At 44.3% G+C, this 24,122-nt stretch overlaps 1 protein-coding gene across 6 annotated transcripts in view; it reads left to right on the top strand.

Moving 5' to 3' along the window:
* Window positions 1–24,122, top strand: part of MEGF11 (multiple EGF like domains 11) — a 442,774-nt gene that overhangs the window by 334,057 nt on the left and 84,595 nt on the right. For all 6 annotated transcript variants that reach the window (XM_075006971.1, XM_075006969.1, XM_075006966.1 and 3 more), the window contains 3 exons: window positions 17,957–18,077; window positions 20,221–20,384; window positions 21,122–21,224. In XM_075006971.1, the coding sequence (XP_074863072.1) occupies window positions 17,957–18,077; window positions 20,221–20,384; window positions 21,122–21,224 (388 nt within the window). The remainder of the gene's footprint in view (window positions 1–17,956; window positions 18,078–20,220; window positions 20,385–21,121; window positions 21,225–24,122) is intronic.

Raw genomic sequence — 24,122 nt, 5'->3', positions numbered from 1 at the left:
GTATGGGAAGGAGTAAATAGTACTTCCTTATTTACTTTCACTATACCAGTCATGATTTTATAAAGCTCAATCATATGCCCCTTTAGTCATCTATTTTCCAAGCTGAAAAGTCCCAGTCTTATTACTCTTTCCTCATGTGGAAGCTATTCTATATCACTTAATCATCTGTGTTGCCCTTTTCTGAACCTTTTCCAATTCCAATGTATCTTTTTTTTTTTGAGATGTGGTGACCACATCTGCATACAGTATTCAAGATGTCAGCATACCTTGGGTTTATATGGAGGCAATGTGATATTTTCCACCTTTTCTATCCCTTTCTTAATGTTTCTGAAAATTGTTTGCGTTTTTGATTGCTTCTGCGCATTGAGTGTATGTTTTCAGAAAATTATGCACAATGGCTCTAAAAATCTCCTTCTTAAGTGGTAACAGCTAATTTAAACCTTTTCATTTTATAGGGAATTATGGTTTCTAATGTGCATTACTCTGCATTTATTGACATTAAATTTCATCTGTCATTTTGTTGTCCAGTCACCCAGTTTTGTGAGATCCTTCTGTAGCTCTTTTCAGTCTGCCTGAGACTTTATCTTGGGTAGTTCAGCGTTCAGCTCCTTTTTCCAGATAATGTATCAATATGCTAAATAATACTGGTTCCAGTACAAAGCCTTGGGGGACATCACTATTTACTGTTCTCCATTCTGAAAAATGACCATTTATTCTACTCTTTGTTTCCTATCTTTTAATCAGCTACCAGTCCATGAGAGGACCTTTCCTCGTATCCGATGGCAGCTTACTTTGCTTCAGAGCCTTTGATGAGGGATCTTCTCAAAGGCTTTCTGGAAATATAAGTATGCTATATCCACTGGATCCCCCTTTGCCACATGCTTGTTGACCTCCTCAAATAATTCTAGTAGATTAGTGAGACATGATTTCCCTTTACAAAAAAAAAATGTTGACGTCCAACCCTATGATTCTATGGTAAGTTATGGACCTGAACAAGAGGGAGGATGCTAATATTGTTGACTCTGGATTAATCCACCTTTGCTTGACATTCGTTCCACAGCCAGGTCCACTGCACAGAGAACGTGAGTACTAGGAATAAAGCACATTTGGTTCTGAACTTATGGTCTGCGCTGCCCAGATAACTGATGTTTCCTTCGTGGTTCATAGATGGAGGTACAGCCTCTAATGTAGCTGGAACCAGACCTACTAATTGCTTTCAAAATTAGTACCAGTGCCCAAAAACTCATTGCACAAGTGCACTGGGAGCAGCGTGGGTCCTAGAGCACAAGTTTGTTGAGCTCATAGGTAACAACATCTTGCACCAGCTTGACCCTCATCCAGGATGTGGGAGATGAGTTTTAGAACAGCATTCAAAAAAGAACTAGAGAAATTCTTCTTTGAGTGCTTGCTCACATCTGTTCCAATTAGATGAGCGCACACCATGTGCACAGCTGATGTAAAGTTTGAGCCTGTCTGTTACCCATTGGGTCAGCTTTGGAGCCCCCTGGAGGGGTGCTGTTGCAACACCTATGTATGATCCTGCCAAACTGACCACTCGTCAGTTCCTTTTTAACACCAGTGATCCCTGCTTTTCATGGCAGTGGCAGATTGTGTGAAGGGGCTGCCTCTCAGCTTATTTTTTTATGGATTTCTTCTTGCAGTCACACATGCTATGACTTCACCAAGGTCTGCCCATCACCTGCCACTGTGCATTCTGTGTGAGTGCAGGCCTCTTCAGCAGCTTTCCTGGCTTACGTTCCCTGCCAAGAAATTTGTAGAGCAGCAATGTGGTTGTCAATGCATACCTTCAAGTCACATTGGGCCAGAATGTCCCAATTCTATTTGACCACAGAACCCTTCTAAATGTGAAAGAATTGTGCAGAACCCCATTCCCAGGGTCTGTCCCCCTCCCCCACAGCCCACCCCTCATCTCCAGGCTTTACCTGCCTCAGCCCCCAAATCCACCACCTTATCCCCAATCTTTACCCCCCATCCCCAGGTTTAACCCCTCTCAGCACTAAACTCAACCCTCATCCCTAGGATTAACCTTCCTCAGCCCCAAAACAGCTCCCGGGGTTAACCTGTCTGTGGCACTGGCTGGGGAGCCTGCACCAGGTGGCCACATGCTCCGAATGGAAGGAAGGCTGGAGTGAAGGTGTTCCACTGGTGGGGGTGAGCTGAACCATGCCCACTGGAGGGGTGTGGCCACTTGGGTAGCAGGGTGAGTAAAGGGATCCCTGTGGCTTCCTGCCCTGGCACCACTGAAATAATGGAACTAAATTCAGAATGGCTGAATCCCTCCTGCCGCCCTGCTGGCTGTTAAACCAATTAAATTTAGTTCTACTGTTTCAGTGGCAGCAGGACAGGGAGCTGCAGAGTCAGCTATTGTAATGGAATTTTCTTACAGAACCCTTACTTTCACTTTGGAACTCCATTTGGAAAACACTGCATTAGGCCATCGTACAACAGTCATGATGGGATGCAGCTTTTGGTGCCTCAGTCCTGGAGCCACTTACATTCGGACTCCAACCTCTCCTCATGAGTAAGCCTTATGAATCATCTAATTAGCATAGATATGAGCAAGCACTCAGAGAAGAAAAGATGGTTACTCACCTGTGAAACTGTTGTTCTTCGAGAAGTGTTGCTCATATCTAATTCCTACCCACCCTCCTTCCCCATTTTCAGAGTAGCTAGCTTGAAGGAACTGAGGAGTTGTCCGGTTGGCAGGGTCATCTACAGGGCATCACACCAATGTCAATCCAGGAGCCTTCACACCTGACCCGATGGGTAGCAGCAGTTAGAGTAAAACCTTCCACCAGCTGTGCATGTTTCATGTGTGCACCTAATTGGAATAGATGTGTGCAGCACATCTCAGAGAACAGCAATTACAAAGGTGAGTAACCATCTTTTCATGGAGCATAGATCCATCAATGGCTGTGAGCCAGGATGGGCGGGGATGGTGTCCCTAGCTTGTTTGGCAGAAGCTGGAAATGGAGGACAGAGGATGGATCACGTAATGATTGCCTGGTCTGCTCATTCCCTTTGGGGCTCCTGGCATTGGCCTCTGTCAGAAGACAGGACAGGGGGCTAGGATGTACCTTTGGTCTGATCCAGTGTGTTCTTGTGTTCTTATTAGATGAAGGTGAAAGTCATACAGAAATTTTCTCTGCCTATTCCATTGCATGCCTGAAGGGCTCCGTTCACTGGGGTCCAACAGGGCCCTCTATGGCACAGTCTATATTTTATCTCACCCTTCAACTGTAATAAATTCCAGCCTCCCTACAAGGGTCCACCTTGCAGCTTTTTATCATCCCCCACCCAGGATCAGCAGTTGGAGACCCACTGTCTTGTAACAAGTTGCTTTTGAGCAGCAGCCATCCTGAAACCACTTCCAGGAAATGTCTGTGTTCATTTCCAGATTGAGTAGGATGTCTGATGTGGAAAGGTTTTGGGGGGGCATGGCATTCTTGTGCAAAAATGCACTCAGCCTGGAGAATGACTTGTAATCCTGGTGAGTCCCTCACTGAATGCTCAGAGACCAACAGAAGGTGCATCCTACCTTGATAAACCTGCAAAATGGTCACCTCTGAATTGGCAACCCATCTGCTTGCATGCACAAAAGGTCTGCATCTGCATGCCCAAAACAGCTGCATTTGCCATTTTTGTGATCTTAGAAAATTGGGTGGTCCAGGAGATAAGCCTCAGTCTTTTGGCTAGTGGAGCTAATGTGGGCAAGAGGAGTATTCACTGAGAATTCTCTTCTGTTGGCTGTTCAGTGACCTGTATACAATGAATTTGGTCTCAGTCCAGCTTCCCATGGGCATGTATCCACATCACTAATCCCATCTCCATGGGCACTGACTGGCAAACTTTGCTGCTGGACTGAGCCACCCTTTCACCCTCAAGGCAAGGTAAATAATGGGGGCATATGATCAAGCTTACAGTACCAATCCGGGACGGGAATGCTTCTGTGGATAGGGAAATCCATCCCTGAGAACTATCACAGGCATTACATTCACCCCAAATTGTTCTGTATTTGTTCTATTGTAGATACCTTTTTGAAAATGTGGTCCCTTTTGGGATGGCACTGCCAGAGCAATGTCTCTAGAATTGGAAAAATAGGTTTAGCTGACTGCTGGGCAGGCGCAGTTTCAGCAGTACTGACTGCAAAATGGGGAGGATTTCTCAATCCCAGAATGTGACACAGTAAGACATCCTGTGGTCTCATCCCAAAGAAGTGTCATTATTGGGAGACCACCTATCCATTCCCAGGCTTTCAGATTCAGCTGCTTCCCTCCTGCCTTTTATACCAATAAACCAGGGGCTTGCAGCCTATTAAACTTGTCTTCATTCTCCCGCTGGAGCATCTGCTGACCAATTAGACTTTTTTGCTTGATCACTGGCAGATACACTGTCTGGGAGTCATTGTGTTGGTAAACCTGATAAAGTTCCCATGAGCATCTGGCTACAGAGGGCATAATGAAGGGTTCACTTGCGCTGCTTTTTTAAGAGGTGAACCATTGTGCTGGGATATTTAGGATACAGTTCACAGTGGTGCTGCATGGTTTGCAGAAATTATGACTCTTGCTTTGAAATCCTTGCAATTTTTTCATCTCTCCCTTATGAACTTCTTTTATTTTGTTTTACTCTCTCTGGGGGAGGAGTCTTTGAAACCATACTGATGTTGAGATGGGGAGGGTATGGAGGGGGAGAGAATCCTGCTCTGTTACTCTAGGCATACTTTTGCACCAATTATTGGCTTCCATGGAATTGTCCCATATTTACACAAGAACAGAACTGATTTCCTCTATTAATGAGCCACATCTGTTGACCCCCTTTTTAATACTTTCTTGTTCAGTTACATGTAGTGTGTATAATCCAATAATGGCTATAGTCAAGTCCCAATTCTCCTCCTCTTTCTTCTTTTGTCTACTTTTTCAGGTGAGTTCTGCTGCTGTTCTATTTACCTCAATGCTCCAAAATTTTGTAAGTGGGTCCAAAGGAGCTAGTTTCACCCAGGAGCTCTGAGTGCTTCCGTCTTTGCTATCAATTGACAGATTGCTTTTGTTTCACCTTTAATTGGCAGTGTGACTCTGTCAGATTGCATTTTGGTTTCTGTAGCCTCATACAGTACCAAAGGGACACACTAGCTAACTGCTGATACTTGATACAAATGTTGTAGGGAAACATATTGTTTTGTCTCCAGCTATTAGGCTTCTAAAGTTAAATATCTGCTTTGGTGCTATTTGCGTATTGGTGGGCAGTTCTCTGCACAGTTGCTCGTTGATTTCCTTTGTAGTTCAAATTCCAAATTGAACAATTATGAGTTGCTAAAACTTGTGCAACAGAATTTAAATCATTGGTTAGTTTTTCCTTTCATTCTCTATTTAACTGTGGTTTCCAGGTGGTTGGTTTTATCCCTTTTAGAAAATGCACATAAATCCAAAATCCCAACCTAATTTCCTTGTGATGAGGTTAATAGAACTTCTACCAGATACTATCTCTGTATTTTTCCAGCGTGTGTATGCCTGAGGATGCATTTCTTGTTTGTTAATGGATTCTTCTCTCAGGCTAAACACAGCTTAGTGTTGAAGGCATATTTACTCTATGTGTGTTTGTGTGTGTGTGTGTGTGTGTGTGTGTGTTGATGTTTGTATTAACACAAACACACACACACACTTAACTATAAAGTTATTACTATGATCTTTTAGTGTGTGTCTCTGGTATTCTGACAATTCAGTATAGAGCTGAAACCTGGGTCATTGTTTTAGTGATCATGTACCCAACAGACTGATGGCAGTGACCAGAATTATGTTAATCAAATAATCAATATGTTCATATTAAATTTCCCAGTTCAGATTAGTACAACCATAAATAGGTGGAGCTGAAAATATGATGGATCAAACCCAGGAAGGGGTTTGGCCTGATATATTGTACTATTTTGCACTGCAGGGTTGCTCTACTTTGTGTGGGGTGATTGAAATGAAGGTCATGTTGCATACTGGCTTCTCAGAAAGGGACAACCATAGCCGAAAGCCAGCATCTCCTGTGCTGTTCAGTTCTTCCCATAAAAGGCACGATCTTTTCCGTTCTTGTCTATGTAACATCACGGAAGTTTTTTCAATAATGAAGTAGGCAAATACTGATTGAGCCTCTCTAATCCACCACACTGTCATCCAAGAACATTTGTAATCTGGCACAATTTCTATTAACAAGACACCCACAACGACCAGTCCTGGCTCTCAGTGTTCTGTGCTGTTATTTAGCAGCAATTTACCCTTAAACATGTTCTGAGAGACCAGTAAGTGGTGGAAGCTGATGCCAATAATGCTGATAAACAGCATTGACCTCCAGTCATCCTGCAACTTCTCTAATTCAACACTGGTTAAGTCCCAAGGGTGCCAGACGAGAGAGGTTCAACCTGTATGTGTCAGGGACGGTCCGGTCCTGACTGAGCACAAGGGGCTGTACTACTGATCTATAGGGACTTGGGGTGAGAGTAGGATATGAAGGACAGGAACCAGGAACTAGCAGGAAGGCGGGGCTTAGGTATCTCATAAAAGTAGGCAAAGTCCATAGCAGCATCCTGTCAGGGAATCCCTCCAGTTTTTCAAACAACTTTCTTTGCCTCTTTCTGGTTTCAGTAGAGCTTCCTGGCCAATGTGTGGTGCTGAAAGAGTCCCCCAGCATGGAGCTTTGTGGGCAGGGCCTTCATGAGCTAGCACTTTGTTGGCTACCTTCTCCAGTTATTCAGGTGAGCTTCTGGGTGGCAGCCAGCGTCTGAGCACTACCTGTGAACCCATGGGTCTAGGTTTGAAGCCTGTAGTCCCTTCAGGTTTTACACATCAGCGACTCTCTGGGAAGTAGTTTTGCTCTCTGTTGAATTCTCCCACCAGCAGGGTCCTGACGTGATTCACAAAGCTGGGGAGCATGGCCAGTTCTCTAGTATATCAGTAACAGAGAAAAAGACAACATTTGTAAAATGATGGGACTCCAGTCACTGACTTCTTGACCTCCTGTGACCTCCGGGGAGGGTTGCAAAAATCACAGGCCACTTACAAGTGCTACACTGTACGTTTAGCTCTCTGCTTTTGCTGACCTCCCTACTGCAGAGCTGTGCAGCCTTCTCAGCAGGAGGCTGTCATGGAATGCAGGGGATCACCAAGCCCTGCACCCATCTGCAGTCAGATGTTGACTTTCTTTTAGCAGGGAGAACAGAAAGTTTTATTAGTGGACAGGGACAGAGCGTAGAACAGACTGGCCACCACAGAAACTAGGAACAATTAGAACAATCCATCTTGGGGTGGGGGGCCCAGAGGCGTTCCCCAAGCTGGAGCCTGGCCCTCCTTCCCCTTCATCCAACCAGAGACACTGCCCCGCTCAACTGCCCAATTCCAATTCACATCAGCCAGGCTCCTCCTCCCTCTTTTGTTGTTTCCCCAGGGGGGGCAAAAAAACTGTCACCCAGTGGCCTACGTTACAGAAAACCTGGAGGGCTTTTGTCACAGTGTGAAAAGTCATCACACTGAAACTCCCATTACCACTGTGCATTGATGATGTCCCCAGGGAAACTGAAGCACCCACCTCGGGTTACTACAGGGTGTCAGGAAGTACATGCAACCTAACCAGGGGAATAAAATCCTCACACACCCACTTCATCACAGAGGACAAATGTACTAGTTCCAAAATAGCAAGAAGCCACTGTCAGTACTTGGAGGCAGGTCTTTGTCCCATGCCCCTTCCTTTGTGCCACTTGAGCAGCGCAAAGGCTGCAGAAACCACCCTTGATTCCCAGCTGGGGATTTCCCCCACATGGAGTTGTTCACAGCAGATGCAGCCAGCATAGCCAGCTCCTACATCTTCCCCCCATCAAGGGAGCAGAATGGGATGGCAGGAGTGCAGCATGCTCTGGCTACCCCCAGCTGGTGTATGGTTTCTTAGAGACACCTCCAAACTGAGCTAACCAAGGTCAGAGAACAGCTGGTGCTTGGGTTTCATTTTCCCCTCTATCTGCCTTCCCCTGAGCTGCCAGTGGTAATGTGAGGAAGGGAAGCCACCTTTACTAGGCTCTCCCTGAGCTCAGTCAGAGCTGTATGAGCTTCTCTTGTACTCTCCTTGCATTTCCCAGGGCCTGGCAGGAAAGCAGCTCACAGAGCATCCATAGGTACTTTCTTCACCCTCCTTTGAGATGCAGCTGTGGGTCTTACCAACATCTCATTAGCTAATAAATAAAATTGTTAGTCCTTAGGGTGCTACAAGACTGCTTGTTGTTTTGTTTTTGATTTCAGGGTTTGTTTGTTTGTGTTTTTTTGTGAAGCTGTAGACTAACTAACCCCCTGAGACTGCTGTAAATTAGCTTAGGTTCACCGATGTCAGCAGAGCAGTGCTGATTTATACCCACTGTGGATCTGGCTCGTTATCTTTGTTAAATTCTGCATGTATTTTGTTTAAGGTTCATGTTTTGGGGATTTGGGTCAGAGGAATAAAACCACAACTGGAATCAAGCCCATTGTTTAAATATGCAGAATGAATTATTTATATTGAAAATGTATTGTAACAGTTAATGTGAAGGTGGAAAACATTCTACCAGGCTAGATTCTGTCTCCTGTAACTCACATGGAGCCTTACTTCATGCCTCAAGCAATTCCATTGAGCCAGATCATTGCCCAGCTGTGATGCATGATGTATGTTTGTGCTAAACACTGGACAGAGGAGGGCCAGAATATCCAGTGCTATGGCAGGCCCCAAAAACTGGCACATGATAGGGAACTGCAGATAGAGCTTAGATCAGTGGTTCCCAACCTTTTCACTAGTGCAGACCCCCAAACCACTTGTGGGCTCCCAATTATAACCCCAAGCCCTTCGTGGACCCCCGTCAAGGCCAAGTCTAGCCAGAATGTACACTACATTAAACGAAAAAGGAAATCACAAAATAGATTTTTGGACAGCAATTACTAACATTATTGAAAGATGTTGAAAGTTAAAATAATAGATTGTAACTTTGCAATTTATTGAAAATTTATTTTCTATGATCATTTTTATTTATCTTTTACTGTTTTCATGGACCCCCTGCAATACCCTCACAGATTCCCAGGGGTCCACAGACCCCAAGTTGGGAACCACTGACCTAGAGCAACCCTTTCGCTGCTCTAATTGATACTGGGAATAAAGTAGCCCCAGTGTGGAAGTGGAAAGGTATCTAAGAGCACAATTTGGAGTTCTGGCCCATTTTCTGGCCCAATGGGACTGCTTATGACATAAGGTACTGCTCACTGGGAGTAAAGGTGGCAAAAACAGCCCTTCAGAAAACACACTGGGTCTCCAGTTAACAAAAATCACTAGATGCAACTGTCACCCAGACTTCATTGAAACACTTTTAAAACACCAAAGATTGTATAGTTCTGTTATCAGTCTCCAGACTCTTCTTCCTCCACACTCATTTCTCTCTGCTTCATTTATACTCAACAGGGAGTTCAGTTGTTCTACTGTTAGAAATTTTGCCAGTACTTCCTCGTTCTGATCTTTGGGATTTATGTACCTGTATCTCACTATGTATCTTCTAGCAGGAATCAAAGAATGTTTCAGTTTGCTTACTAATTCTTTCCAGGAAGCCAGTCTTTCTGTTTTCATTCTGTTTTACTAAAACCCTTTCAGAACTTCAGAATTATTACCAGGAAGGCAGATTTTTGAATGTTGTATTCGCTATGATATTTACTGCATACATTAAAATATTAGGACAAATCCAGAGGTGAAGTAAATGCTAGTATCAGTTACACCCTTTGGTAAATCAGTGTTAGAGGATGTAATTTAAACAGCCAGTAATCAAGGGGTGAGATTTCAGAAGAAAAGGCAACTCATCACAGTCACCTCCAAATGCATCAGTGTGGCACTAATTGATATTGTTGTGTTTAATCTCACTGGAAAGCCCCAGCATTGACTAGGTATAGAAAACTGAACTAGTCCCTCACTTTTAGAATTAACATCTCCAGAAGGTCTTGCTTTGGGCAGGGGGCTGGACTTGATGACCTCCTGAGGTCTCTTCCAGCCCTAGGATTCTATGATGCTGGTAAGTGATATTGGCCATGTCTACACTAGCCCCAAACTTCGAAATGGCCACACAATTGGCCAATTCGAAGTTTACTAATGAAGCACTGAAATGCATATTCAGTGCTTCATTAGCATGCGGGCGGCCGCGGCACTTTGAAATTGACGCGCCTCGCCACCGCGCATCTTGTCCCGACAGGGCTCCTTTTCGAAAGGACCCCGCCTATTTCGAAGTCCCCTTATTCCCATCAGCTCATGGGAATAAGGGGACTTTGAAGTAGGCGAGGTCCGTTCGAAAAGGTGCCCCGTTGGGACGAGCCGTGCGGCGGCGAGGCACGTCAATTTGGAAGTGCCGCGGCCGCCCGCATGCTAATGAAGCACTGAATATGCATTTCAGCGCGTCATTAGTAAACTTCGAAATGGCCATTTGCGTGGCCATTTCGAAGTTTGGGGCTTGTGTAGACGTAGCCATTGATGCCTTCAGAGGAGTATAATGGGGAAGCCTTCACTGATGTCATATTAAAGCTGCTTTATGACTCCATCCAGGACTTCAGTTCCCAGGACTGTCAAGCCCTGTAACGTTCAGGAGCACTCCAGTCCCTCTTTAAACAACCGTCACCCTCCCTCTTCCATCTTCTCCACGTCTCAGAAAAGCAAAGACTGAAAGAATGAAGTGAAACTGTCACTGGAAAGGGTTTCCTAGTGGTTGATGTAATATGTATGTGCATTTAAATATCTACCACTGCTACAGCAAATGACATAACTAACCAGGTAAAGGAAAATGTGTCCAGTCTCAGGAACAGTGGTGATCTTCAAATTTAAATCCTAGATTACATTAGTAACAAGAACCTTATGGCTGCCACACTAGCCTTTTTTCTGTCTTTTATCATTAACACCAAAAACAACATCTGCAGGGAGTAATTAGTGTCACCCAGAGGGGAAAGGGATTCTGCCAGAAGACATCATTATGTCGGGAAAACTTAAGATGTTGTGTAGTAAGGTCATGAATAAATTGCTGGAGTCTGGAGTAGAGGAGCAAATGGATAAAAAGTTCAAAGTTTCATATTACTGCTAATGTGCCTAAGATAAGCATGTTAAAATTTCCATTGGAATGTCGTTAGGGAAATGAGTCTGTTCTACCAGTTCACTTTGCTGGATACTGTATGTTTACCTTGGGGGAATGTTTGCAGAGAACCACTTTGGGTTGACTGTAAATGGCACAATTAAATAAGTAAATAAACAGAGCTGTATCTGTGATCTGCACCAGTGCACAGATCCTTTGTGCCGTCATGTTGGTTTGCCACATTGTGTATATAGGCACTTATGAATATGTACTTTGACAGAGTAAATCCAGAATAATCAGCTTATCTGGAGACGCAGATACCAACCACAAACAGCACTCATATTTGGTCTTTCTGATCTGTTTACCTCTGTGGCACTTTACATGTCCTCCTGCAACCATTCCATCCGTTATGCAAGTATTGTCCATTCTGAGGGCCTGTGCATGGGTATCCCCTCTGGTGATTGATAGAAGCTACATATTAAACTCACATGGTGAAAAAAAAAACTGTAAATCTTTCCATTTTTCAGAATATCAAACTAGCCACATAGTGAGTACAGTTTATTATAGGCCAACTCCATGGGACAATGAATGTTCTCAGTTCCCATAGACTTTGCTCAAAGGTGAGCGTGTTACATCTTACATGACTGGGCCTTAAGAACACTTACACAAAACTGTTCCCTGGGTTTTTATAATGTGACCGTAGGGCCACATTCAGTAACAGCTCTGTAGGCGTTCTGCATTTCAGAAGCCATTGAAAAATAGATTTTCTGGTTTTCCATGGACCTTAATGGGCCCAGGGTTTGGTCCCACAGTGTAAACTTTTCCAATGGATTTTATCCTCCTTTCAAAACATTTCTCATCTCTTATACATTCAAAGTACAAAAGCCACCAATTATGGCCACAGCTTCGCACTTGGCACAGTTACTCATTTTTAGAATCACAGCTGGCATCCAAATACTGGATACCAATTTCCAGTATTTTTTCTCCCATGAAGGCTGCTTTTTAGGTATTTAAGGGCATTGAAGTTAGAGTCTTTCCATAACTGTGCTTTGTAACAAGTCCTTAAAGTCTGAGAGCCATTGTTTCAACTATAGCAAGAACATGCCTTTAACAGAAACAAGCGAGCTTTTATGTGCTGTTAAGGCAATCATGAATAGTGCTTATTTCTTTAAGGATCCAGAATTTGATCACACCATAGCACGTAAGACCTTGTGTTTTAAAGCTTTACTTTTCATTTTACAATAACTGTTTTGAGGAAAGGAACTCTCCACCTTGCTTGTGAATGGAAACAAAACATGTTATTGACTGCCATCTGGGAAGATGGATGCTCTAGCCCTCGTGAGTCTATTAATATTTAATGCTGAGGGATGTGACCTGGCAGCTTGCATTATTGATGGCATTTGGTTACTTGGATCTAGCCTATCAATACATAGAGGCGAATTAACAATAATGAGTGTTGCATGCCCAAATCTTTGCCTACTTCTGTAAAAGCCAATCAGTCAGTTTTAGCAGCAATTAGCTAATATTTACTCTGCTTTGAAGATGAAGGGCTGTATTACTGTTACTATTCATCATCGATTCATTCTGATTACAAGGCAACATTTTGGCATCGCCAGTCCCAGCCACCCTTTGTGTGTATGCATGGTGTGCTATGATCCCATTCACAAGAATTTGAGTAAAAGAAAGGTCTGATCTTAGGATGCTGAAAAATGCTGCGTAGCCTCACTGCCTGTTGAGTTGAGGTGCTGAGTATCTCCCAGGAATCAGCCTGAAGATGGTGATGTGGGAAAGTGATAGGACATGAATTACTGCCTTATAAGGAGAGTTGGACTTTAATTCCCCACTCCTGAATTAGGTCCTGAGCCAATTGCCATTAAAGCCAGTGACAGTCTTTCCATGGATGTAATTGAATGTCGGATTTGACTCTTAAGCTCATTCAGTTTCAGTCAGATCCGGGGCATACATTTTGATGCATTGGACCTTCACCTTGAAATACTGGAACAAACAAATTAAGTGTTTCTGAAAGTGTATAATATCCATATAGATCCCCTTGGTAGGGAAGAGAGAGATGTTTAATAGCAGGTTGTTTATAGCTAGATTTTTAATATAGCTGTAATGCTTACAGAGGGTACATATTTGATTGAATTAGCTATTCCTTCCCATCTCACATACCAGATTCAGACTTTTTGCTACACTCATTAACCTTCTGAACGTCACGGAAAAAATTAATAATCAACATAAGGGGCCCAGCTGTTGATGAATTTTACTAAATAGGATAGAAATATGAAGTACCATACTGCAAGATGGATGATCCAGTATACAACATTTGATACAAGTTTAGGAGAACATATAACTCATTCACACCTGGGTAGAAATGTACTGCAAATATTATCCAGCCAGGCAGATGGATAGAGGTGTATGGAATTTACATATCTTTAACAATGCCGTAATGTATTTAATTCACAGTTCATTCTCCCAAATCAAGTTCAAAATGTTAATAAATGGTTCTGCATTTATAATTAGTAATATTGTAGAGCCAGTTCTACAGTTCAAGTACATATTTCCAATTACATAATTAAGAAGTTAAGTATATGTGGCAGTTGTCACTCACAGAGTATTCTGGAGGTCTGGGTAGTTATAATCAGGGAGAGAAATCTCATTCAGTTAGAGAGGTGCGGGAGGTGAGGTAGAGGCTTGTGTATGTAATGCCTTTCTTCTGAGGAACTCAAAATGCTTTGCAAACATTTAGGATGTGGCCACACTTGGCCAAAACTTCGAAATGGCCATGCAAATGGCCATTTTGAAGATTCCTAATGAGGTGCTGAACTGAATATTCAGCGCCTCATTAGCATTAGGACGCTTCCGGCCACGGTGCTTCTAAAGCGCCGTTTTTGAACGCGCCCAGCTGAGCACGGCTACACAGGGGTCCTTTTCGAAAGGACCCCGCACCTTTCGAAATCCCCTTATTCCTCTCAGCAGAAGGGAATAAGGGGATTTCGAAATGTGGGGAGTCCTTTTGAAAAGGACCCCCGTGAAGCCGCGCTGAGCCATGCACATTTGAAAGCAGCGCTTTCGAAGCGCTGCGGCCGGAAGCATCCTAATGCTAATGAGGCACTGAATATTCAGTTCAGTGCCTCATTAGTCATCTTCGAAATGGCCATTTGCAGGGCCATTTTGAAGATTTGGCCCAGTGTAGCTACAGCCTTAGGCTGTGTCTGTACTAGAGAGTTTTGTTGACAGAAGAGCCTTCTGTTGACATAACACTGGAAGCATCTACACAACACAACTGCTATTTTGAAATAATTTTGAAATAGTGGATGGCTTGTTTTGAAGTTGGTAACCCTTATTGTACAAGGAATAGTGCGTATTTTGAAGCAGGTACTTCAAAATAGGGTCTGTGTAGAGAGGGAATAGTGGTTGTTTTAGAATAAGCAATAGTGCTTAGTGCATAGTGTTTCAAAGTATGCTGTGCTCTATCTGGACACTCTATATTGAAATAGCACTCAGGTATTTCAAAAATGCATTTTGTGTGTGGCAGCGTTATTTTGAAATAAGCTATTCTGGAAAATCTCTTCCGGAATAACTTATTTTGAAATAAAGCTGCTGTGTAGACATTTTGAAATAAAGCTGCTGTGTAGACACAGCTTTACAGTCCTGTGACTGAGGTAGGGAAAGTCTGAAGCCAAACCTATAGCAGGTGCAGACCATGATAACTCTCTGCAGAAGTCCAATGAATTTGCACCACCTGAGGATCTGCCTCTTGGCATCTAGTGTGCAAAGGGCACAGGGGATGTTTCATCTGCTTCCCCATAGTCACTGAGTAAGCAGCAGACCTAGAAATCTAGACACTCCATCTCCAGGACCCACCTTCATCCTACTTATTGGAGCATTTTTGATCCGTCCCCTAGACAGGCACAGGGGGATAACTGAACACTAAGCTTCACAAATAGTTCTGTTTTTTCCCTTTTGCAACGAAATTGCATTCACTTTAGATCTCTGGTTCTAGTCCAGCACAGGTTGTGGTCACAAAAATTAGCGGTGACCACCGCCTGTTCTGAGTCCTGTGTGAAATGAGTTGGCATTCTCATTCCAGTTTCCACATCCCAAAAAATGAGTCTATAAGTGGCACTAACTGGCCACTTCAGTGTTGGTCTCAGCAAAAGGGCAAAGGGCTGACTGAGAATAGATACTGAATGCCTCTCTAACTTCCAAATCAACTCTCAGTTCACCCACATCGGTCTGGAGGCACATGCCAGGTGGGTGAGGAGAGCAGTTCAGACACCCTGGCTGTCAAACCAGCCCCTTATTACAGCCTAGTATTTTGGGGAGTCTTGTCTCTTTCTCCATTGCAATCAAAGCCATCACCTTTTACAAATACTCTGTTCAGTAAAAAATTAGAATACAGTCTCCCCCCACCTTACAAGGGTAATTCGTTCCTGAAAAACCCCTCTTAGGGTGAATTCTCCTAAGTTGAAAATGTAATTACCATTAATTTCAATGGGAGAAAATTTTATGCGTTCCTGAGCCCCAACATGTACACCCATTTATGCTAAAACAACACCAAATCTCATTAAATACGGTGCAAGGGGGCAGGCAGGGCAGAGCAGGGCATGGGGAGGTAGCCCGGCCTGAGCACAGCTTAGGTTAAGTGGGGAGGGGGCACTGCCAGAGGCTGGCCGTGTGGGGAGCTAGGCAGGCACAGGGGGCCCCCGGCTGGTGAGGGGTGATGCCTCTCTTGTGCGGGGCTGCACGGTGGAAAGGCTCCGCCGGTGGCAGCCGAGGCAGCAGTGGCGGACAAGCCAGGCGCTACATGGGAGGGAACACCACAGACGGCGAGTGGTGCCCGAGGCACAGTTGCATGGGGGGGCGGCGGCAGCCCCCTAGCCACCTGGGGGGTGAGCAGCAGCAGCGGGGCTGGGATGGGCTGCGCGCCCAGCATCCACGTCTCACAGAGCGGCGTGATCTACTGCTGGGACTCGGACGAGTCTACCTCCCTGCACCAGACTGCTGCCCTCTCGCAGAGTGCCACCGCCCCCCTGCACGGCCTCTTTGTCAAGACCAACGCAGCCGACTCCATCCCCTCGGTGCTCGCCTACCCGAGCCACCAGCCTCCAAATCGGTCCTCGTAAATGCAAAGAAATGCCTCATAAGCTGAAGTAGGGGTAGTAAATGAAACTCCTCGTAAAGTCGAATTCTCATAACTCGAATGGGCACATCTCGGGGTATGGCTGTATTGGATTGGCTTCTGGACACAGCATGTTTGTATGACTCGTCTACCATCTGCTTAAAAAAAGGATTCACGGTACAACAGAAAGGCTGAAAGTCTTGTACAGCACAATAGAAAGCTGGAAGTTCTCTTAACCATGCGTGGATTAGTCGCATTATAAAATCTAACTCTATTTCCTTTTGACGTCTTATTTTCAGCTTAGTGCTGCAGTATGCTGTCTCCCTCCAGTGAAGCTGTACTTTTTAGAGACTAAGAAAACTGACATTTTGTACATTTCTATCCACTGATAAATGCAGTCACATCAAAGACATGATTGGTGATTCTCTTTTGCATGCATACATGAAATCTGCACTTTTGATCTTTAACTAAGATGTGGGTGACAGGGCAGTGCATGGTAGCCTTCTGTGACCTATACCTACATATTCTAATTGAATTCACCAGAGAAGAGCTTCTGTTTAAGAGCTCGATTGACTTACACAATACTGTGGCACGTGGGAGTAAAGCAGCAGGTGTACTTTCCTGGTGTACTTACCTCAAATTTTGGATTTGCACATACAGGACTAAGGGGATACTGGACACTGTTTTACTTGCTTTCTGCAGCAGACGGACAAGGAAAGGGCAGGGTCTTGGTTCTATCTCCCTGCTTGCTGACCAGGACAATTGAAAGAGCTCAGGGAACATTGTAGCTTGTGCTGGTGCAGGACAAATTACTAGAGTGCATAGCTCAGGGATAGGAATAAAGAGGCGCTGGGCTGTAATTCAGAGAGGGGTCTGAGTCACAATTCATTGATAGGAGAGCCCTGCAAATCTGTGGATATCCGTTTTATATCTGTGGGTCTCCACATCTGTGGATGCGAATATCTGTGATTCATTTTTATGGATGTGGATACAAGTATATCTAGAACCCTGGAAGTTTGCTGCTGTCCAATTTATATCCACAGGTATCTGCCTCTGTGGATGTAGATACACACAGATCATTTTTGGAGTTGCAGGTAACAATTTTGTGTCTGCGCAGAGCTCTATCCACAGCTACTTCGCTGGCAATTCAGGTTACGCATCCCCCCCACCTTGTTCAGGGCTCTGTTGAAAGTCACAGCCCAGCCCTAAGCAAACGCATGCATCTGCTAGGTTAATGTATCAACATGAAGGTCCAATGCACTTTACTGCTCAGTTTTTCGCCCCCACCAACCATGGTGGATGAACAGATGGGAGCTCTCCGGGGCTTTGGTTTTGGAAAAACGTTTTCTTTGGAGCATTTGTGCCAGCTCAGAAGTGACTGAGCTCGGAAGAGCTTCAGACTCTGTGTGGTTTGTGATTAGCGTTTTGTAAGTGAGGGTTCAGCGAGTGCTCTGACATCTGTCTGAGGCAGTTTGTTTTTGGAACTTTCGTCCCTCCTGTTGAATGACTGCCAGAAACTTGTCCCTTTCCTCCAACTCAATCGAATTACTAATTGCATCATAATCGTCAGAAGCAGGGGTGACTGTTCAAGCACTGAAGCATAAGCTCTCCTGGTTTAGTAGGCTGTTTACTTTTCTGAGCGAGAAAGACTCCTTTGTGTGCGGAAGAGCCTTTCCTGAAATCCATATTTTTATGCCTGACCCTGGTTTTATTTTGTCTTGCAGGGGGATGACTGCTCCATTACTTGTGGAGCTGGAACATATGGAGCCAACTGCTCATCAGTGTGTAACTGCAAAAATGACGGTGCATGTTCCCCTGTGGATGGCTTGTGTCTTTGCAAAGAAGGTAAAACATAATTCAGATGCTGGAGCTGGCTACTGGTCGCATGAAGTGCCATAAATGTCAGCTGTCCTTTTTAAGTTATAACAATGCAACTGTATGTAAATTGTAATTGATTTGCAGCTAAAGCAGAATTGCCCCGTCAGCAGCTCCAGTGTGTTCCATTTGTAAATTATTAACTGTCTCCTGGTGTTTCTGAAAGAGTCTGAAATGGCAGGGTTCACCACAGGCTAGATTGCATTTGACAAGCTGCCCAGATTATGTAGCAGACGAGAGAACAAATTGTGATGCAGAGTCACACCTCCTCTTCTGCCCATTTCTCTAGGGGCAAGTTGTTACCTCCAGGCCCACAGATGGGGGCAAAAGGGGCAGTTGCCCTGGGGCCTGTTGTTTTAAGCATCCTGGAGCTGTGGCTGCTACTGCAGTAACAATGGCCAAAGCCCTGGGGCCTTTAGAATTGCTGCCAAACACCAGGTGGCACTCCCGGGCCCTGCACTTTGCCCTACGGCTAACTCTGAGGACCAGGGGCAGAAGTGGGAGGCTGCTGCATGGTCCAGGCAGTGTTGAGGGCTGGCTGCCCCAGCCCCGCCCCTGTTGTCCAAGGCTCTGTCCCTTCCAGGAGCAAAGAGTTGGTTCTTGCTGCCCTCCCCTCCCATCCCCTCCTCACCATGCCATGGCTTAGGGGCCCAACACTCCTGTCAGGTGGTCTGGTCACCACTCCCCAGTCTGCACCTGGGCAGCTCCTCTGGCTGGCAAATGGGGGGGAGCAGAGCTAGATCTCGTTAAAGCCTCTGCATCATCCCCACCGCTTCCTGTCAGGATCAAGAGCTCGTGCTCTTCTACAATCTGAGCCTGGGAGTGAAGATGGCCTTTTTCCCTTCTCTTATTCTGCCGTGTGGCTGAGCAAGGGCTGACAGTGTAGTGCAGGGCTGCTATCCAGTTAAGTTACTGCAGATCCCGATGCAGAGTACAGCTGGCTCCCATCTGGGTGACTAGAACCTCCCTCCATTCAGAGACCTCTACACTTGCAGTCCCAGTGCTTCCATCTGGCTAGTATTGCCACAGATACACAAACCTCTCTGCAGACCTGTGGCACCGCTTTCGTGGGGTTAGCAGTGATCTTGTGCTCCAGGGACCTCTGGGAGGTTTCTGCCTTCGTACATACAGTGCTTTCCCCAGACCCTCACTGAACTGTTCATCTTCTAATAGCCCCTGACTGGCAGCTGGGCTTATATGGCCTCATATGACATGCTTGAGCCCTAAACCAGCACTGAAGCAAATAAAAACTCAAGGAAGAGCTCTAATGTAAGCTCAAAGGCTGGTCTCTCTCAGCAGCAGGAGTTGGTCCGTAAAAGAGATTCTTGGCTCTGATATCCTGCTACCAACACAGCTACAGCAGTGCTGCACACGATAACAAAAGCTGGCATTTCAAGCAGAAATTAATCAATCACTGTATAACTCCATTTCAGTTCAGTGCATCAGCCAGGGCATTGCTGCTAAACTCCATTACCGATAGGTGCGGTGTATTGAATGCTGTTGGGTGGCTGGTAGTTAAGACCAGAGCCTCAATGACTAGGTTAGAAACTGGTTTTGGGCTATGTGTGTGTCAGTGTAATTCTAATAGCTTCTTTACATTAAAGCGCATTCCCACAGAAATAGAATATAAAGAGCCGGCAGTGTCTGCCCGCTCTCCAGTATGCAAAAGGCCTTGGTTATTCCAGTCTCTTCATGCCGCACCCCCTTAGCAGTGCTGGCACCAGAGTGCCACTGGATCTCTCCAGCTGGTGCAGCTAGGGCCTATATCTCCCTTACCAGCTCCTGACATAGGCCCTGAGGGGTCATAACCAGAAGATACATTTTAGCCCCAGGCTGCTTGACCTATGCCAGAGCTAGCCAGAATCAGAAATTGCTGTGCTCTTCCTCCTTGCCACCTCTATCTTATTGCACCATACATATCCTGGGTGTGACAGGGAACCTCAGCTGTTCAGTGGGTGTGGAAAGTGTATATGGTGCAAGCTGTGCTTAACCTGTTGGGTGTCAAGAGCTGTGTGATGCTACAGATCGATGCCTGTAGGTCTCCATTCTTCTTTCTAATAATGAGATTTGAGGAAACACCATCAAATATGGTTTCTGTTGTGTGTCTCCTTAGGGTGGCAGGGAGTTGACTGCTCCATTCCATGTCCAAGTGGAACTTGGGGTCTTAACTGTAACCAGACGTGTTACTGTGCCAATGGAGCGGCTTGCAATCCAGTGGATGGCTTTTGTCTTTGTTCACCTGGATGGCAAGGAGAGTCCTGTGATCAGCCATGCCCTGTGAGTATTATTAGAGTTCACCTGCATCTCTTTCCAATGGTATTCCCAGATGTGTTTGATGCTGTTAGAATATACAGTAGATCGATAGTACATTTTGGTCATGAGCTCTAATGAAGGAGTTTGGAAAGTAATCTATAAATAACAGATCGAAGTTGTAAACCATCAAGTAAACTAGTTATATTTTGTACTAGAGGTTGAACCTCTCTCGTCCGAGATCCTTGGGACCTGACCTGTGCTAGATGAGAGAATTTGCTGGACCAGGGTAGGTCAAAATTATCTAGCAAATTGCCAATCCTTTCACTGCTTAATGGGCTCTTAGAAGGCATTTGGGGTAAATTACAGCTAAATAACAGCACAGAACATTGAGAGACAAGTCTGGTGGCTATAAACAAACTTTATGGGACCCTGGAAACTTGGCCACACCCATGATAAGTGGGTGTCTGGCTAACTAATCATGATGGATTATGGATATTGCCAGATAAGAAAGTCCAGATTAGAGAGGTTCAACCTGTACGTGCTATCAGAAATATGATCATGTAATTTGTGTTGTCTCTTGAACACTGTTGGTAATTTGGTTCTTTTTAGAAACGTTGAGCATCACAGTGTTTTACCCAATTGTAATATGTGAATTTGTAAAAAATGCAGCATAGCATTAAAATGGGCATGATAGATGATTGTGCACATTTATGGTCCAAAATCTGATCACTAAGGTACTTTTAAATTTATGTTTTTGAAAGGATGGAACATATGGTCTTAATTGCAGTGAACGCTGTGACTGTAGTCATGCAGATGGGTGCGATCCTGTCACTGGTTATTGCTGCTGTCTTGCTGGGTGGACAGGTAAAATTACGAAGCTATTCTATGTAATATGCACAGTTCTTATTCTTACATCACCTCATTAGCTCAACTGGTTGTATAATTTTAAACAAATACAAAGGAGAAAGATTATAAGCATATATCCTGATCAGAAATTCTCATGATGATGAGATAGGAGAGGTGGCTTTGATTTAATCTATTTTCTTATTTACTGAAGAAGGCTTCAAATCCTGGAGCCAAATATTACCCTTCTGTGAAAAGAATGCTTGGTCATAGGGAAGCTCTTTTGGAAATGTTAAGTTTTTCATGTACAATTTTCTCTTGTGTTGTACTCTCCATGGGGACATATATATGGTTTCGTGGATCCTGGGGCCTTCATATCCAGGAAGGTATGACACTTTTTGCTTCTCTGGCAGCCTAGCTCCTGTGGGAATCATAGTATCCACAAGTTGTCTCTTCTGTATTTATGCTTTACCTATGAGCCCCCACTGCCAACAACAACAGGTGAGGAGAAGAGGTTGATGCTGGCCATGCAATCAGTTCTCCTGATTGCATGGAAGGAGCAAAGAGAGACTTTCCATAAGATCCAAGAGCGTGCTGGCCAACCTTGCATGATGACAAGTATCAGAGACGTAGCCGTGTTAGTCCGTATCTTCGAGAACAACAAGAAGTCCTGTGGCACGTTATAGCCTAACAGATATTTTGGAGCATAAGCTTTCGTGGGCAAAGACCCACTTCATGACTCATGCATCTGATGAAGCGGGTCTTTGCCCATGAAAGCTTATGCTCCAAAATATCTGTTAGTCTATAAGGTGCCACAGGACTTCTTGTTGTTCTGGCCAACCCTGGAGTTCCAAAACCACTGTCTGAATCAAAATGAGATTCTAGGGCAAAAGAATCTCTGTGGCTGCTGCTGATCTTGAGTCTTTTAATATTGATGTGGATCTAAGATGATGGCAATGAAAATAGGCCACAGTTTACACTAAGTCAATCTCTGCTCTATTTGAAGCAGGGCAGCAGCAGGTGAGAACCTATGAGATTTGCTTTTAAAAAATGAAAGTTTATCTTTGTGATTGTGAATGCAAAGTCACATTATTATCCCTGCTGCCCAAAGGTGGCAGTAGCAATGAAGATTTAACAGTAGCTGGCTTGCGGAACACAGCGGCTTTCCTAAGAAATATGAGTTGGAGCAAGGAGCGGCACTGTGTGGTTTGAGCTATAAGCAGCCAGCACATTCAGGATCCTGCAGCCCAAGTCCTAATTAATGCCGTAAACCACCAAATCCCTCCTGCTGAACGGACTCACCAGCACAGCAGCCCAGGCTCCCAAGGAGGAAGGGAAAAAGCTGAGAAAGCCGTGTGAAGTGTTTAAATTTTGAAAACAACCTTTTTATAATTAAATAAGATGCAAAAATAAAATGTGCAGCATGCTGTTTTAAAACTGGGCTGCTTTTCAAACAGCATACTGGACATGTGTGCTTTAGAAACCAGCCTTCCCAAAGAAAATGTGTTCCTTGTTCTATATACCTATGTCTTGGTGGTGTAGAGGCATGCAGCTCTCCTTGTGCCTCTTTGCCATCAGTACGTCCAGGCATCAGGCTGCTCCTGTATTATTGCTGACTCCTTGATGAGTAATTATAGGGTACGTCTTCTGGCTACTTTTTTGGCTACCCTTCTAAGAGATGAAATGATTTTATGAAGTACAGTTAATCCCAGAATTAGATTATTAACTTCTAAGATCGATTCTTTTAACACCTTTCTGCATGCAGTATGCTGGAAAAAAAATTCTTATCCTCATGTGCTCTGTATTCTGTACCTCAGGCTGATACAGCCAAAATGAAGATTTCCAACAAACATTCTGTTCTTCTCATAAACACAGGCACACTTGCACATGTACCACACTTGCTAAAATAAAGATAATATCTGCGTTGCCCCTTTGCTTTCTTTCTTTCTTTCACTACTGAACAGTATGTATGCTTTTACCTGCCAATGCCTAACTCCATCCTGTAAACTCTCTAGGCATGGAGGTCCATGGAACTTCAGTGTCATGCTCCAATTAGGGAAGAAAATATTAGGATAAAATTTCAGACATGCTTGAAATTGACATCTAGATAGTAAGTTGATGGGTGCGTGAAAAATACTGATAGACACTTAGAGCCAGCATTAGTTTTGTCAATGCTGATTTCAATGTTGGGTTTTTTTTTCCATTTGGCTTAACACCAAATAGAAGGACAAATTCAACTCATTTGTATTTGAAAGTATGTAATTTCAGACACTCATCAGCTAGATAATTATATATTCACATTGGTGAGTATGTCATCAGAGAAGATTAATCTTATGGTCTGAAGTTGTCGTGAACTACTCTGTGATATGTGCTTTACAAACAGGATGGGATAAATAATTCAGGATAAAATTTGTGCTTCCCGAGTTCGGTACTAATTAGATGGGGCCTGTAAAAGATGAGGCACGTTCAGGAACATCTGAAGATTTTATTACCCACTCACACCAGGCAGAAAAATTCATGTGACTTTCTGATCCTAATGGCCACAACACTTCCTCTGAAATAGCATATTCTATATGTTCATTCTGCATGTGGGGCTCTCAGTGATGCTAGTGTGAAGATCAAGGGGAAGAGACAGCCCATGTTCTTTAAAGTAGGTTGCAAGATATTACAGATATAGACTTTCAGAGACAGATAAGATGATAGGCTCACACAGGAAAGACTGAGTGAGAAAATTTGGGATGGCGGGGGAAGCCTCATAAGGAGCCAAGGTATTCCACAATCCACTGTGGTATTATGTAGGCACCTATTGAGACTCGTTTTTGCTGGGCAGCATGCAATGCAAGAGACAGTCCATATCCTGCAGAGTATGCAGACTTGATTAAGACACGATGCAATCAGTGTGTGTACCAGACAGTGTGG

Source organism: Carettochelys insculpta, chromosome 12 (assembly GCF_033958435.1).
Source record: "Carettochelys insculpta isolate YL-2023 chromosome 12, ASM3395843v1, whole genome shotgun sequence".
Classification (NCBI taxonomy): Eukaryota; Metazoa; Chordata; order Testudines; family Carettochelyidae; genus Carettochelys; species Carettochelys insculpta.
Note: the sequence above shows the minus strand (reverse complement) of the source record. Positions and strands in the feature narration are given on the sequence as shown.